This window comes from Dama dama, chromosome 8, assembly GCF_033118175.1.
Source record: "Dama dama isolate Ldn47 chromosome 8, ASM3311817v1, whole genome shotgun sequence".
Taxonomy (NCBI): Eukaryota; Metazoa; Chordata; class Mammalia; order Artiodactyla; family Cervidae; genus Dama; species Dama dama.
Window position 1 is genome coordinate 8756811 of NC_083688.1, and position 14489 is coordinate 8771299.

Below are 14489 nucleotides of genomic sequence, written 5' to 3' on the forward strand. Positions count from 1 at the left end.
CTTACTGTGTGGCCTTGAATTTTAAAGAGGATCAAGCAAGGTTTGCGAAAGTACTTTGTAAATTCTGAAAGCCCCTCAGAAATGCACCTGGACTTCCCAGTTGGTGCAGTCGGTAAAGAATCTGCCTGCCAACGCAGGAGACACAAGAGATTGAGATTCAATCCCTGGGTCAGGAAGATCCCCTGGAGAAGGAAATGGCAACCCAGTCCAGTATTCTTGCCTGGAAATCCAATGGACAGAGGATCCTGGTGGGGTACAATCCATGGGGTCACGACTGAATCGGACACGACTGAGCAGCACGCACACACACACACACACACACACACACACGCCAAGCATTGTTCTAAGTCCTCAGAAATACAAAAATGCTAGCACACGTAACCACAATCTCCACAGATAAAATATATGCACGACAGGATATTTTAGCAGTGGAGTGATATTCCTTATTCATTCAAGGTTTTTTGCTTTTCTTACCTGTACTTCCTAATTTTCCTTCACTGTATTGCCATTTATTGCTTATGTACTGGGGAAAAGGCAATACTGTAAATGTTGACACATAACGATATCATTAAAGTTAACATAAAGATCCTCCTTGATTAAAAGACCAAGAAATGAAATATTTGTCAAATATATAAACATATTTTTTAATGTCTAATATTTGTTTGTTAATAAAACCGCCCCACCTTTTCTATCAAAAAAAAGTTCCCATATACAGTAAATAAGGCCCCAACCCCACCCCCAAGGGAGGAGATCCTCCCTTTACCCACCCCCAAGCTCCCCCTGAAAACCTCCTCCAACACAATGAGCAGGCCCAAGGGGTGCACCAGGGCCCTCTCTCCAGGATAGGAGACAAGAAATAAGGAGGAAGCTGTTAGCAGTCATTTTATTGCATCCAGGACATCAAAGTCCAGACCACCCCTGATTTCAACCCCAGTGAACTCCTCCTTCCATCCCTCTTGGCCTTTGAACAGGTTTTTCCCTCTGCCTGGAATGCACTTCCTCTTCTCCATCTGCAAACTCCTATTCACCCTTCTCAACCCAAGACCCTGAGGGTCCCAGGCAGCACTAATTATTCCTTCCTCAGTGTTTCCCCGACAGTTCATTCGATAGTAAAGCCTTTACCATCCTGCATTAATCCACAGGGCCCCATCAATAGCCTGTCTCTGAGTAGAGGCCCAAGAAACGCTGAATGGATAAACACTGAGTCATGAAAGAGGGACCCAGGAAAGATGATGGGAACAGGATGAGTGGGACAGAGTCCAGTGCTAGGAGGGTGGAGCTCCCCAGGACAGTGACTGAAGAGCTGTGGGGCACTGGATGGGATCCATTTCTACCGGGCACAATCTTCTACCTTTGGGGGTTCTCCGGAGCACCAAAGCTCCAAGCTGGAGTTCAAGGAACCTTAAAGTCCTGCACACAAGAGAGGGCTGTCCTTTCCCAAGGGGATCTGGGTAGAAGGTGCTGCTGATGCTTCCCCTGTCCCTCAGCTCAGATCTCACTCTAACCTAAATCCCAGCTTCACCCTCTCCCAGATAATCTGGAAGCTCCAATTCAGGGTCTTGGCCCAAGCTGATCCCCCATCCTCATCCCTAAGTGAGAGAGGCAGTGAGGGGAGGCAAAACCAGGGTGACCAACATCTTTCTCTTTCCCTCTCCCAGGGCAGGCTGCTAGGGCAGGCCCAAGAGTAGACCCCAGCAGCTCCAGCCAATCCTCAAATCCAAAGACTGGCCAGTGCTGCCCTTGGCAGCTGAGGCGTGCACAGAGAATCACCACGGGCCAGACACAAACAACTTTACCAGGACTTGTTCCCATCCGCAGCCAAGGTTCCCATCTATTACCATCTGTTCCCATCCGGACCCTTGGGCCCCCACTATACCTCCCTCGCTACCAGGTGCCACCCCCTTCACTGAGTCTTCCGATCAAGATCAAGTTTGCGCCGTACCAGCTGGCTCAGGAGGAATGCGGTGAGGATGCTGCTGCCTACGGTGAGCAAGAAGAGGCCGGAGAAGTTGTGGGGCCAGCGGGTGTGCAGAGGCTCATAGATGGACCGCCGGGCCTCATAGTCCAGCGCCACGGCCTCCAGCTGGGCCAGCGTGCACAGTACCAAAAAGACATGGAAGAGCTGGTGGCCCTGCCCGAAGACATGGCAGCTGCCAGGGAACCAGCGCTCAGGCACGAAGGCAGAGAAGAAAGCCGCGGCCAACAGAAAGAAGACCACCTGGCATTTGTGGTAGAGAAGAGCCGGGTCGTCCGTGGCAGGGTCGGGGGCCACAAGGATGCGGTGCGCCACGGGGCTGATGTCCAGGGCGTAGGCCAGCGCCGAGGGTACCTCCTGGCAAGTGCGGCCCAGCAGCCCAGGCTTCTGGATGTACTTGTTGTAGCAGGAGCCAGTGCAGGAAAGCCAGGCAAGAAAGGCAGCCGTAGGCAGGAAGATGGTCTGCACTTGGGCGTGCCAAGCAGGTTCAATGGCATAGTAGAAGTGCGCCAGGGCGCTGCCAAACTGGTACACGGCCACACCTACGTAGTCCAGGAAGAAGAAGCTGTAATGCCAGAACTCGGACTTGGCCTGCAGGAGGTGAGCCAAGGCGCTGAGGGAGAGGTAGGTGAAGGAGGCGAGGACGATGATGAAGAGGGGCCGGGCATGCGGGTCTCCCCAGAAGTCCACGGTGCCCACAAAAATGGCAAGCCGCAGCAGCAGCACCAGGGCGGCCAGCAGGTGGGTCCAGACGTTCACCGCCTCGTTGTGCTGCTGGAACAGCGTGCGGAAGTAGAAGCGCCAGGTTCGATGCAGCGGCCGGTAGCCCACGTAGATGTACGGCTTCCAGAAGAGTGGCGGCACCTCAGCTCGATCCACGGTGAACACAGGCTCTGGTGGCACAGAGGGCTGAGGCTCCTGGTGGACCTGCCGCAAGCTGGGCAGGAGGTGGCTGAGCTTCTGGGCCACTATCGTGGCCATGGCTGTGGGCTGGGCAGAGAGCTGGAAGAGAGAGGCCCGAGCAAAGTTAGGGAGCTGGTGTCCTCACCCTCCTGCCCCGTGAGCAGCAACTGGGGGGGTTTGCTGCCCAGTTCTTCCTCCCTCTTCCCTACCCCCTTATCCCTACACTGAGTGAAAAAGGAGCAGAGTCGTCCTCAGGGAGAGCTCAGCTCTGACTCACAATTCTTCTGCTCCCTGATCTATCCCAAGGGCCTAGAATAGTGCCTGGCATATAGAACGTGCTCAATAAATGTTTGAGGCAGGCGTTACTTAAAGAGGCTCACTATGTCAACCAACTCGTTTCCAGTCGAGGCTCCATACAGCAGCCCCCGTTGTTTTCCTCCCGTGTTCATGCTGCCATCAGTGTTCACATGGTGGTGACAATGTCCTTGCTAATAACAGATTTGCTACCTCTACCTTTAGCTTCTTCCAAATGGCCTGGGTCTCCCACTAACCCTCCATTACCCTACATGATCTGGTCCCTACGACCTTTTCCAGCTTTATTACTCAACCACAGTACACATCACACCCAGCCATAGCCTCATCAAACCCCTGGACCTGTTGTTTAGCATGTCTGTAGCTCTGGGTAAGCTGTACTCTCCATCTGAGACATCTACCTCATCTTGCCTGTCTGGCAAACTCCTGCTACTGCTACTGCTAAGTCACTTCAGTCGTGTCCGACTCTGTGCGACCCCATCCCTGGGATTCTCCAGGCAAGAACACGTGAGTGGGTTGCCATTTCCTTCTCCAATGCATGAAAGTGAAAAGTGAAACTGAAGTCGCTCAGTCATGTCCGACTCTTCGCGAGCCCATGGACTGCAGCCTACCAGGCTCCTCCGTCCATGGTATTTTCCAGGCAAGAGTACTGGAGTGGGGTGCCATTGCCTTCTCCATGGCAAACTCCTAGTTAGCCCTCAAAACCCATTTTTTCTGTGATATTTTCCTGGGTTTCCCTGGCCCCCCAGTCCTTTAATGCTAACCCTTCTACTGGAATGCCTACTGTCCTTTGACCATTATAACACTTGTCATAGGCATTAAATTGTTAACGCAAGCTCCTCCAGGGTAGGCTTATTTGTCTTATTATTTTGTGAACCCCTGGTGCTTCGCAGGTACTGGTGCTCATTTTCATTCATTTAATGCTTGTGGAATGAAAAAACAGCACAATAGCATCCTGATAATACTTCATAGCCTTCAAGGCCCAACACAAAAAGCCACTTTTTCCCCCACAAGTCCCTAGTAACACCTGATCCTATAAAAACAGCTCTAGCCACACCCCTGCTGAAAAGTTCCTGCCTCCAGACCTTCCGTGTTGCTAACTGCAAATAAATCCAATCTAACCCCTCACCCTGCATTCAAGACCCCATGACCTGCTCCCATCCTCATTTCCCATCTAACCCAAATGTGAGACCCTGTGCCAACTTCCTTTCCCTCTACTGAAATCCTTTAAGACCAGTACAAGCCACCACCTCCTTAATGCCCCCTCACTTTCCCCTGTGGAAGATCTATAATGGGTTATACAAGTTATCATTTAAAACATATTTATTCATTTAGCAAACACTTACTGAGCTCCTTCTCTGCCTCATGTCCTGTGCTGGGTCCCAGAGTGTGGGGTGGGAGGAGAGTAGAAAAGAATTTGATCCTTGCCTTCAGGAACTTCATAATATGGTAGAGGTTATAGAGAGGAAACCAAAGTATAGCAAATGCTTACACAGCATGTGCTATGTGCCAGACAGTGTCTTAAGCAATTTATGCATATTTGATTCATTTAATCAACACAACACCCTATGAGAAAGGTACTATCATACGCCCATTTTTCAGACAAGGAAACTGAAGCACAGAGAAGTTGAGTACCCTGCCTAAGAAGCAGTAGAGGCATGATACAAATTCAGTTTGCAGTCTTTTTTATTATGATTACTATTATTTTTTGACAGCACTGCACAGCATGTAGGATTTTAGTTCCCTAACCAGGGATCAAACCTGCAGCCCCTTCATTGGAAATGTGGAGTCTTAACCACTGGACCACCAGGTAAGTCTCTCAGTTTGTAATTTTAACCACTTCCCAAAACTGTCCTCTGCAAGACAAGGTGGCAAGTACTATTAATAATTTAATAATTATATACTGTTTTTGCCTGATACTAGTTGCTTAATTCAGGCTTATCATTACTCACTGTGCCATTCATTAAATCAAATAGGTATTGATAAACTATCCAGACAACTAGCTAGACAGACAACTCCCCTCCCTCAAATTCTCCCCAAGAAGCTTAATGGACGCAGCAACCAAACTTACTCTGTTCATCATTCATCAGATATTTACTGCAACTTCCTTTGCACCAGTCATTCTAAAATGCAAGAAATCTGGGCAAGATAAAGCACTCAAGTTCTCTGCCATCAGCAGCACCATGATCACCCCCAAAGCCCCAATAATTTGCACATAGTCCAAGCAAACACAGGGTGCTTGTGGTGCAAAGGCAACATCAAGCCACCCCCAGCCCACACTCCACCTCACCCCCCCGCCTGATTTGCATCCCTTAGCTCCTCCTGTATTACATTATGGAGTCAGCTCTGGCCTCTGACCTTTCCCAGCCTGGTAGGGAAGTAGGAGTTAAATAAGTCATTACACCACTGCGTGGGAGGTGCTACAACAGGGGAGTACAAGAGTCTCTACTTTCTATTCCAAGATGGCCTAGCAGGTTTAGGAATCAGACCTTGCTGATGAACCAATTCATCAGCAAGACCTTGCTAATGACAGTAGTGGGGCCACGTCTGTGCAGAGCATAAGAACCCCCCAAGTCACTTGCTGGTTGAACCACTCGCCAGAACTGGATTTCTTCTCCTCCCCGAGAGAAAGGGCTTTAGCCTCAACAGTCTGGCCTCCACCCTTGTCTACAGCTTTGTCTTCCCAACTCAGAACCTCAGGGAACCAGAAAAGGCCTCTGAAAGCATCTCATGCAGTTCCTTTGTTTTACCTTGAGAAAACAGGAGCCCAGAGACAGGAAGACTTTCCCGAGAGTTGCCCAATTCAGCTAGCTTTCCATTCCACCATGAGGACAAAGGCCTGGGAATGATGACATGCAATAATGCCTTAGTTCCTGGCTCCCTAGAATCTGTTATATCCAGTTCAATGCTCCATACCCCACTCTTAGAACTTCCTAAGTCCTAAGAGCATATTAAAAGATCAGAGAAGGCCTGCACCAAAGAAGCCTGCTTCACTTTGTTGAACCTATTGGGTTGGCCAAAAACTTCGTTCAGGTTTTTCCAAAAGATGTTAATGGGAAAACCCAAACACTTCTTGACCAGCTCAATACATTTACCAAGCTTACATGACCAAGGATTTCTTTTCCCAGTAATGATTATAAAGCTAGCTGAAATGTAGTAAGAGTTTACTATATGCTCACTCATAGCCTGGTGGCTCAGCTGGTAAAGAATCTGCCTGTAATGCGGGAGACCTGGGTTCGATCCCTGGGTTGGAAAGATCCCCTGGAGAAGGGAACGGCTACCCACTCCAGTATTCTGGCCTGGAGAGTTCCATGGGGTCATAAAGAATCAGACATGACTGAGCGACTTACACTTTCACTTTCTCACTCATAGCCTTGTTGCAACTCTCATAACTAGCCTGTGAGGTAGGTAGAGAGAGGTGAAGCCAGGATCTGGACCCAACTCTGTGACTGCAGAGCCCAGATACTCTCAGCCACTCCTGCTGCCCTGCTTCCTGTCACAGCCAACCGCATCCCACAGAACCACTTTGGAAAACGCTGTTCTAAAGCAGGTGACCAGGTCCTTTCCTGCAAATTGCTTCCTTAGGCTTCTAGCAACTGACTTGCATCTAAGAACCTCAGTCTCACCCAGTTACCAGCTCCCTACTGTCTGTACCAGTGAAGCCTGGCTCACAGCCGCCTCCTCAGGTGGGTGATAGCTCACTCCCTGTCCTCCCCCTCCCCCATACACAGTGGACTTTGAGCACAGAACCCAGACACCAGATACTGGGATGACAGAGGTCTAGTCGCCCAGTTTCCTTTAGACATCAGCCAGCAGTCCAGTTCCATGTGAATAGCTCTATTTTCAGAATTGGTTCCCATCTCCTGACTCCATTGAAAGGGGCCCTGGATCCAGGGGAAAGAAGCAGGGGCAGGAGTCTAGTATGACCAGAAGGATGAGGATGGTCATCCAGAGGGCAGGTTCAGGGCATCCTCTGAGTAGTTTGCCCACCCCGGTCTTGTTCCAGGCATCCCACCCCAGTCCAGTACACCCTCATGGCCCTCCCCCATGCTCAGTCACTTCAGTTATGTCCAGCTCTTTACAACCCCATGGATTATAGCCTGCCAGGGTCCTCTGTCCATGAGATTCTCCAGGCAAGAATACTGGAGTGGGTTGCCATGCCCTTCTCCAGGAGACCTTCCCGACCCAGGGATCGAACATTGGAAAGCAGGTTCTTTACCACTAACACCACCTGGGAAGCCTCATGGCCCCCCTCCAAGTCTCCAATTGCACCAGTTACCTAAGGTTTCTCTTGAACACTGGGGCTGATGACTTCTGCTATAGAACAGAAAAAATTCACCAGATGCCAGGCACTGGATGGCACTTCCACAGGTGAGGGTCACTAGGGGTGGGGCTTCCAGGGACTGTAGGTGTCTTGTGTGATGTCACCAGAGGGTGGGGCTAAAGACCACCTCCAGCCTCCCCCTTCCCCTCTATTACCACTACCACCTTGGTCATATCCAGGCTAAATTCTGCCCCTACTAGCCAGGCCTCAGCTATAGAAGGAAGCTCATGGTTAACCTCTGCATGAAATATTTGGGGAGACTGAGAGCTAGCTGAAATGCTGTGACTTACCCAAGATCACACGGCAAGGCAGGTAAAGCTGGTCTGAGACCAGGTGTCCAGGGCCTGGTTGATGGATATCAGGCAAACTTGACTGGCTTCTGTCCCCTACTCAGTGGGAATCAGAATGGAAGGAAGTTAGGAATCAAGGAGAAAACAGACACTATAAAGGCTCACGAAGCAGATGGACTTCAGATTCAGACAAACCAAGTTGACTTCTGATTCCATAACACACTAGCTGCGTGACCTAAGACAAGTGACTTACCTTCTCTAATCCTCAGCTCCCTCATGGGAATTTTAACATTATCTACCTCATAGACTGCTACAAAGATTAAATCTATGAGAGCAGTTTTAGCACAGTTTAGGGATTCAGCAAATGATTCCTATTATTAGTATCAATTATTAATAGTAGTAGTATTTGAAGTATCCCTAGCCTGAGTGTTAGTATTTAAAATATTCCTAACTTGAAAAGTTTGCTTTGGGTTCTCTAAAAAAAAACTCAGTCCTCTTTTAAGCCTCAATATCTGGTTCCACTGGGTTTGGAGGCCGTACAAAGTTATCTGTATCTCTTTAAACATTTACCTTCCTCTGAGGGTATCAATGGCACCCCACTCCAGTTCTCTTGCCTGGAAAATTCCATAGATGGAGGAGCCTGGTGGGCTGCAGTCCATGGGGTCGCGAAGAGTCAGACACGACTGAGCTGCTTCACTTCCACTTTTCACTTTCATGCATTGGAGAAGGAAATGGCAACCCACTCCAGTGTTCTTGCCTGGAGAATCCCAGGGATGGGGGAGCCTGGTGGGCTGCCATCTATGGGGTCGCACAGTCGGACACGACTGAAGCGACTTAGCAGCAGCAGCAGCAGAGGGTATATTTAGGGACCAGGGCAATATGGCTGGAGTTTGGACTTCTGGGGACACTGACCTTATTTAATAATTAAAGTGTTCTTAGCAAAGGCCATTCAGAGTAACCTCTCTGGATTCACAGAGCCCTGAAGATTTGTACTTGCCCATTGACCCAAGAGAAGTGAAATCCCCAGAGAAAAGGGGCTTCAGCCCCAGCTGCCCCCGGAGCCCCATCCCTGAGCAGGAGGGTAATGGTGGGAGACTGTGCTAGCAGGGAATATGTGGCCTGTCTTGCAGGTTTGGGAGCCTTTCTGGTTTGGCTGAACTTCAGAACTGAGATCTCCAGGGCCCAAGTGGGATGTCTTTTTGTCTTTTTTTTTTTAAAGTTTATTTTACTTATTTTTGCCTCTGCTGGATCTTCCTTGCTGCTTGCAGACTTTAGTTGCTGTGAGTGATGTCTATTCTCCATCACGGTGTGCAGGCTTCTCATTGTAGTGGCTTCTCATGCTGCGGAACACTGGCTCTAGGGCACCCGGGCTCAGTAATATGTGGGCTTAATTACCCTGCAGCATGTGGTGATTTCCCTGACCAGGGATTGAACCTGTGTCCCCTGCATTGGCAGGTGGATTCTTAACCACTGGACCACCAGTGGGAAGTCTTCTGTCAGCCTGAGCATCATCTTCTTCTTCTCCCCTCCCACCTCCTCAGCTCTCCCAATTCACATTTCCCTTTTCTAAACTTAAGGTCAACCTCCTCACCTGCTTTCTCAACCAAAGCTTGCCACCCCCAAGTTCCCCTGGTCTCCCCCTGATACACACTGTCAGAGAGAGGCTCCTTAATATTTCTGGGGGCAAAACAGCAGACCAATTTGTGGGGATTAGGTGGTGAATGGGCTTCGGAGTGGGAGAGCCCTGGGTTGTACCCATCTCAGAGATTTTACTCAGTGAGTGCTGTATGCGGGGCATAGTGTTGCTGGGCTGGGGGCACATGCTGGATGAGGCAGATGGGCCTCACCCACACAAATGAAATACCCCTGAGCCCAGGAAAATAAAGCCCAGAGAGAAGCCCCTCGGCTGGTAATCACGGAGAACTGGAGAGAGCTGCTGCTCCCACGGAGGGCATCTGCTACTCACCGCCGGCAGTTACGTCAAGACAAGCCAAGTCCCTGTTTTTATGTGAAGATGGGAATTCAGGTGTGGAACTTACTAGTTGTGTGACTTTGCTTTACCTCCCTGTACTTGTCCATTTAAAATCTGAGAATAATAATAGCTACCTCAAGAAAAACAAAGTCACAGTTGCTAGATGTTGGCTCTGGCAGGGCTTTGGCTCCACTGGCTTTGTTGATTCTAGTCCTGACTCAGCCACTCAATACCTGTGTGACCCTGGACAAGTCTCTTCTGTTCTTGGCCCTGTTTCTCCATTGTCACAGGACAGAATGCATTCTCCGGTGACTTCAAAGGGCCCTTTAGGCCCTGAGACATTCCAACAGTATTTGTTTTAGGCTTACTCAGCGTCAGAAGCTGGAACTTCTGCTGTGAACAATGCAGTTAAAACACCACCCTCAGGGAACTAATAGCCCAATTAATTAACAGCTAAAGGGTAACACCTAAGGGTATTCATACCCTGCCCTCTAGGAGCTTAACAGCCTTACTAAATAGCACCTATTATAAGTAGTATTTGATTATAATTCTACTTCTTTTGCCTCCTTCCTGTCAAGCAAAATATTCATGTTGCTTCTCTGGGCCCTGACAGTTCAGCACACTCTCTTAAAGACAACTTTATCTTGCCATGGAAGGCTAAGTTTAACCTCATTAGATAAAAACAATTAAGGCCAGGCCAGTGTTAACAATGGGGCTGTCAGAAGTAAACCCTCTTGAGAGGTCCTGACAAGGATAACACAATATGGCAGAGCCTGAAATATTATTACTAACACTAGGCACTGGCAGTCATCGTCTACAATGGCTTTACACACATTTCGCCTCTCCCTCCCAGCAGCTCTTTGAACCTGTGGCTACGCTGGTGTCACAGCCCCAGAGGGAGGCAGGATAACAGAACGCCTATCTTACTCCAAAACCAGTGCTCTTGCCCTTCATCCACTGCGGTCAACCCCCAGGCACCCAGTGGGTGGCCACAGATTATACTAGCAAAATTTTCATCCCTGGCTGGCTTCTTGCTATCTCAGCAACTAGGTCACCTCCCTCAATGCAAACCAATTCGCCAGTTCCTCCCACGGAGTTTAAAGAAAAAGCTCCTCCATGTCTTCCAAAACTGAACAGAAACTTCTTTTGTTTTTTGTAACTGCACTTTGGGCCTCCATTTGTACTGAACAGTGTGATCAGAATGAAATAAATCACTCTTAAAGGAATTCCTCTGTGGATCTCAGACTCACAACTGCTCTGAGGACAGGGAAACACCTGCTGGAGGAAAGCAGGCCCAGAGAGGCTGGGTGAGCTAGCTACAATTGCCCAGGACATGGGGACAGAAAAGGGACCTTGGTTTATCACTGACAGTTTCCCGACTGACTTCTTGGCAGGGGAACTAAGCTGGGGAAAAGCAGCCTCTCATTAAGGGGCCCCGCGGTGGTACAAGCCCAAGGATGGGAGGCTGGGTCCCTCTCCAGTGTTAGGGACATCCACCTAGGAGCAGCCAGGCCCTGAAAATATATCACACTCAACTCCCCAGTCTTGGCCTGAGCTGACCTCTCACTCCTGCCAGGCTTAGTTGGGTGGTGGTGGGCGGATGCTCCAGGGAAACCTCTGGTTTCCCTATAGGTCCTCAAAGCCTATAGTCTCGAGACAAGTGCGTCCCTCAACAAGTGGGGGGAATCCCTCATGGTCTCCTGACACCAAAGGAGCCCCGATCCCAACGGACCTAGGTTCCTTTGGAGTGAGAGTCCCTCTGTGCCCCCTGCCCTGCTCTTCCACTGTTTCCGGTTTTCCAAATGGGAGTCCGTCACATCACCCAGTTCCAGGTACTCACGCCCCCTTACGCCCCCAGAATCTCCCTAGATTACCCCTTCCGTCGGGGGAGCGTGTTCCGTGCCCATCCTCCTCCGACACCGCGGTCCTCCGGGGGCCAGCTCGCCCCAGCACCCGCCCCCCTCATAGACGTGCTCCCACTTGCGGCTCGGACGGCCCCGGACCTCCAGCCTCCTCCCGCTCCTCCCCGAGAGGCTCCCCCTCCAGCTCCGCTCCTCCTAATCCAGTCCCTCCGCAGCGGCGCCCCCTCCAGCTGATTCACCGTCAGCCTCCAGCTCCAGCGGGAGATGCTCCCTCTCTCTGCCGGCGCGGTTCTGCCGGTCCTCCCTCCCTCCCCACGTGCCTCTCCCCGCCTGCTCCCCACCCCCAAACCAAGACACCCAGCCCCGAGTGTCGGATGCACCCCGCACCCTGCACCCCGCCCGGCCCCGCCGCCCAACACCCCCAGCTCTCCGGCAGCCGGATACCTGCGGCCGAGCCGAGCGGCGAGAAGCTGCCCTCGGCATCCAAGCATCCGGAGCGCGGATAAAATGGGGCGGCCGGGCGGAGGCCCCGCCCCGAGTCGGGGGAGGACTGTCCGCCGACGCCAGGTTCGGGTCTCAGGACCCGGCCGCCGCCTGCCCAGGCCTGGGTGATCCCGCCCGCCCACCGAGCCGGCCTGGCCGGGCGCCAGCAGCCGCACCACCGCCCCCCACCCCCGCGCCCACGTGTTGCACGCGGAGGCGAGAGGGGATCATCCACACCAGCGACGACAGCCTGACGAGGTCCTGCGTCTTTGGGGCCGAGGCTGACTCGGAGGCCGAGAAAGCAGAAGTTGCTGCTCAGCTGGGGAGTCGTTCCCACTTCCGGCGACTTGAGCCGCAAGCTCCGGAGTCTGGACCTGGCTGACCCGAGAGGGAGGCGGCGAGTTGGAGCTGGAACACCCGAATTTTCCAGTGAGAGCCCGCAGCCCAGCCCTGAAGCCACGTAAACCCACACAGCCCACCTCACTAGTCCGCTTCTGGTCAGATATGCCTGGCCTTCCCCCATCTTCGCCTCTCTGCCAGGGAGGCTCCACCCCACCCCTGCACCCCTGTCTTATTCAAGTCCCCACCTAAAGCCTTGTCTTTGATCAGCTTCCCCTAACGTACCCTGCCCAGCCCAAGACACACTATTTAGGCTTCCATTAAAACACCTGCTTTGGAAATTCCCTGGTGGTCCAGTGGTTAGGTCTCAGCGCTTTCACTGCTGAGGCCGTGAGTTCAATCCCTGGTCGCGGATCCAAGTTCCCACAGGTGTGGGAAAGTTCCGTGTGGCCAAACACACACCTGCTTTCTACTCCCTGGTGTGACATCTCCCCGCAGGAGAGGGCGTACCTGAAGGGTGGGCTATCCCTGCCCCTAGCAGGCCCTCTGGAGATACTGGACCAACAATGGCAGGGCTTGTCAGCTCCTCAGGTATGCAAAGACCTGGACCAGGCAGAGTGGGGAGAAACCCGGACCTGTCTTGGAAAGCATCTGCCTGATGGATGGAACTAAGAGGAGACTGGGGGTGGGGGGGGGGCACCTCCTGGGGGGCACCTCCTGCCCTCAGGGAGCTCTGAGCCCATTCAGAGAGACACTTGTGGGGCGAAAGCACGATGACAAGATCCAAGTTGTAATGCTACCCCAATTAACCATGTGATCTTGGGCAAGTCTCCTTGTTCTCATTCGGCCTTAGTTTTATTACCTGTAAAACAGAGCTAATAATACCAACCTGACAGGGTTGTTAGAAGTAAGTATGATATGAAGGTTGTTTGTCATCTGCATTGTACTAGAGGAATGTACATTTCTCCTTTATAACAAAACCTATTAATCATAATGTAATAGGATGAAATAAGTCTTTAGTTCTACAGGTTCAGACAAGCACACAAGAATTACTTAAATCTCCATTGCCCTTAAAGCTAGGAAAAGTGGCATAGAAAATCTGATCATTTAGAACAGGTGGGGTATAGCAAATGAAAACAAGTAAGGACATTACAGAGATTACATTCTACATGATGAAACATATTCTACCATAGTGAATAAAAACTTGAAAGGTGATTTAGATTCAGTTTCCATTTGTGGAACACCTGCTCTGCCCTGGACTTGTTTGTTTTGTGTTGTTTTTATTTTTTTATTATTTTGTGTGTGTGTGTGTTGTTTTTAATATCTATTTATCTATCTATTTGGCTGCACCAGGTCTTAACTGTGGCATGCTGGATCTTCGATCTTCTTTGCAGCATGCAGATTCTTTAAGTTGTGGCATGTGGATTCTTTTTGTTGCATCCTGCAGGATCTTTAGTTGCAACATGTCAGGTCTAGTTCCCTGACCAGGGATCGAACCCTGGCCCCCTGCATTGGGAGCAAGGAGTCTTAGCCACTGGACCACTAGGGAAGTCCCTGGACTTGTTTTTAAAGCTCTAGTTTATTAAGCTCTTGCCATGGGCAAAACTACCTCCTTTGATCCAGATAATCCTATTAACTCATTTCACAAATTGGGAAACTTAGGCTCAGAAAGGGGACATGAGACTGTTAAATTCTCTCATTTGGCCTCATGCATTCCTGCACATTGAATGTGTTTCTCCCCATTTTATGACTAGAATACATGAAGACCAGTGAAGAGGATAGACGTATCTCAGGTCTATCCTAAATACTAAATACTAAATACTCAGGGTGTATTTATGGTCTGGGCAGGAGATGCAGGAGAAGCAGGTTCAATCCCTGGGTCAGGAAGATCCCCTGGAGGACAGCATGGCAACCCACTCCAGTATTCTTGCCGGGAAAATCCCATGGACTGAGGAGCCTGGCGGGCTACAGTCCTTGGTGTCGAAGAGTCAGACATGACTGAAGTGACTGAGCACACACAGGCATCAGT

General features: G+C 50.7%; 1 protein-coding gene across 8 annotated transcripts; it reads right to left on the reverse strand.

The window, feature by feature from the left end:
* Positions 1–796: 796 nt before the first annotated feature.
* Positions 797–12267, reverse strand: PAQR7 (progestin and adipoQ receptor family member 7). 8 transcript variants are annotated; one of them, XM_061148258.1, is made up of 6 exons: positions 12083–12267; positions 7805–7900; positions 5941–6029; positions 5262–5313; positions 4537–4627; positions 797–2977 (listed from the first exon to the last, which is right to left on the reverse strand). In XM_061148258.1, exons 5-6 carry the CDS (start codon positions 4555–4557, stop codon positions 1904–1906), a joined length of 1095 nt encoding a protein of 364 aa, XP_061004241.1. In that variant the 5' UTR covers positions 4558–4627; positions 5262–5313; positions 5941–6029; positions 7805–7900; positions 12083–12267; the 3' UTR covers positions 797–1903. The 8 variants fall into 8 exon arrangements, with proteins under 8 accessions (XP_061004241.1, XP_061004242.1, XP_061004243.1 ...); XM_061148259.1 differs by lacking the exon at positions 5262–5313; XM_061148260.1 differs by lacking the exon at positions 4537–4627.
* Positions 12268–14489: the final 2222 nt, after the last annotated feature.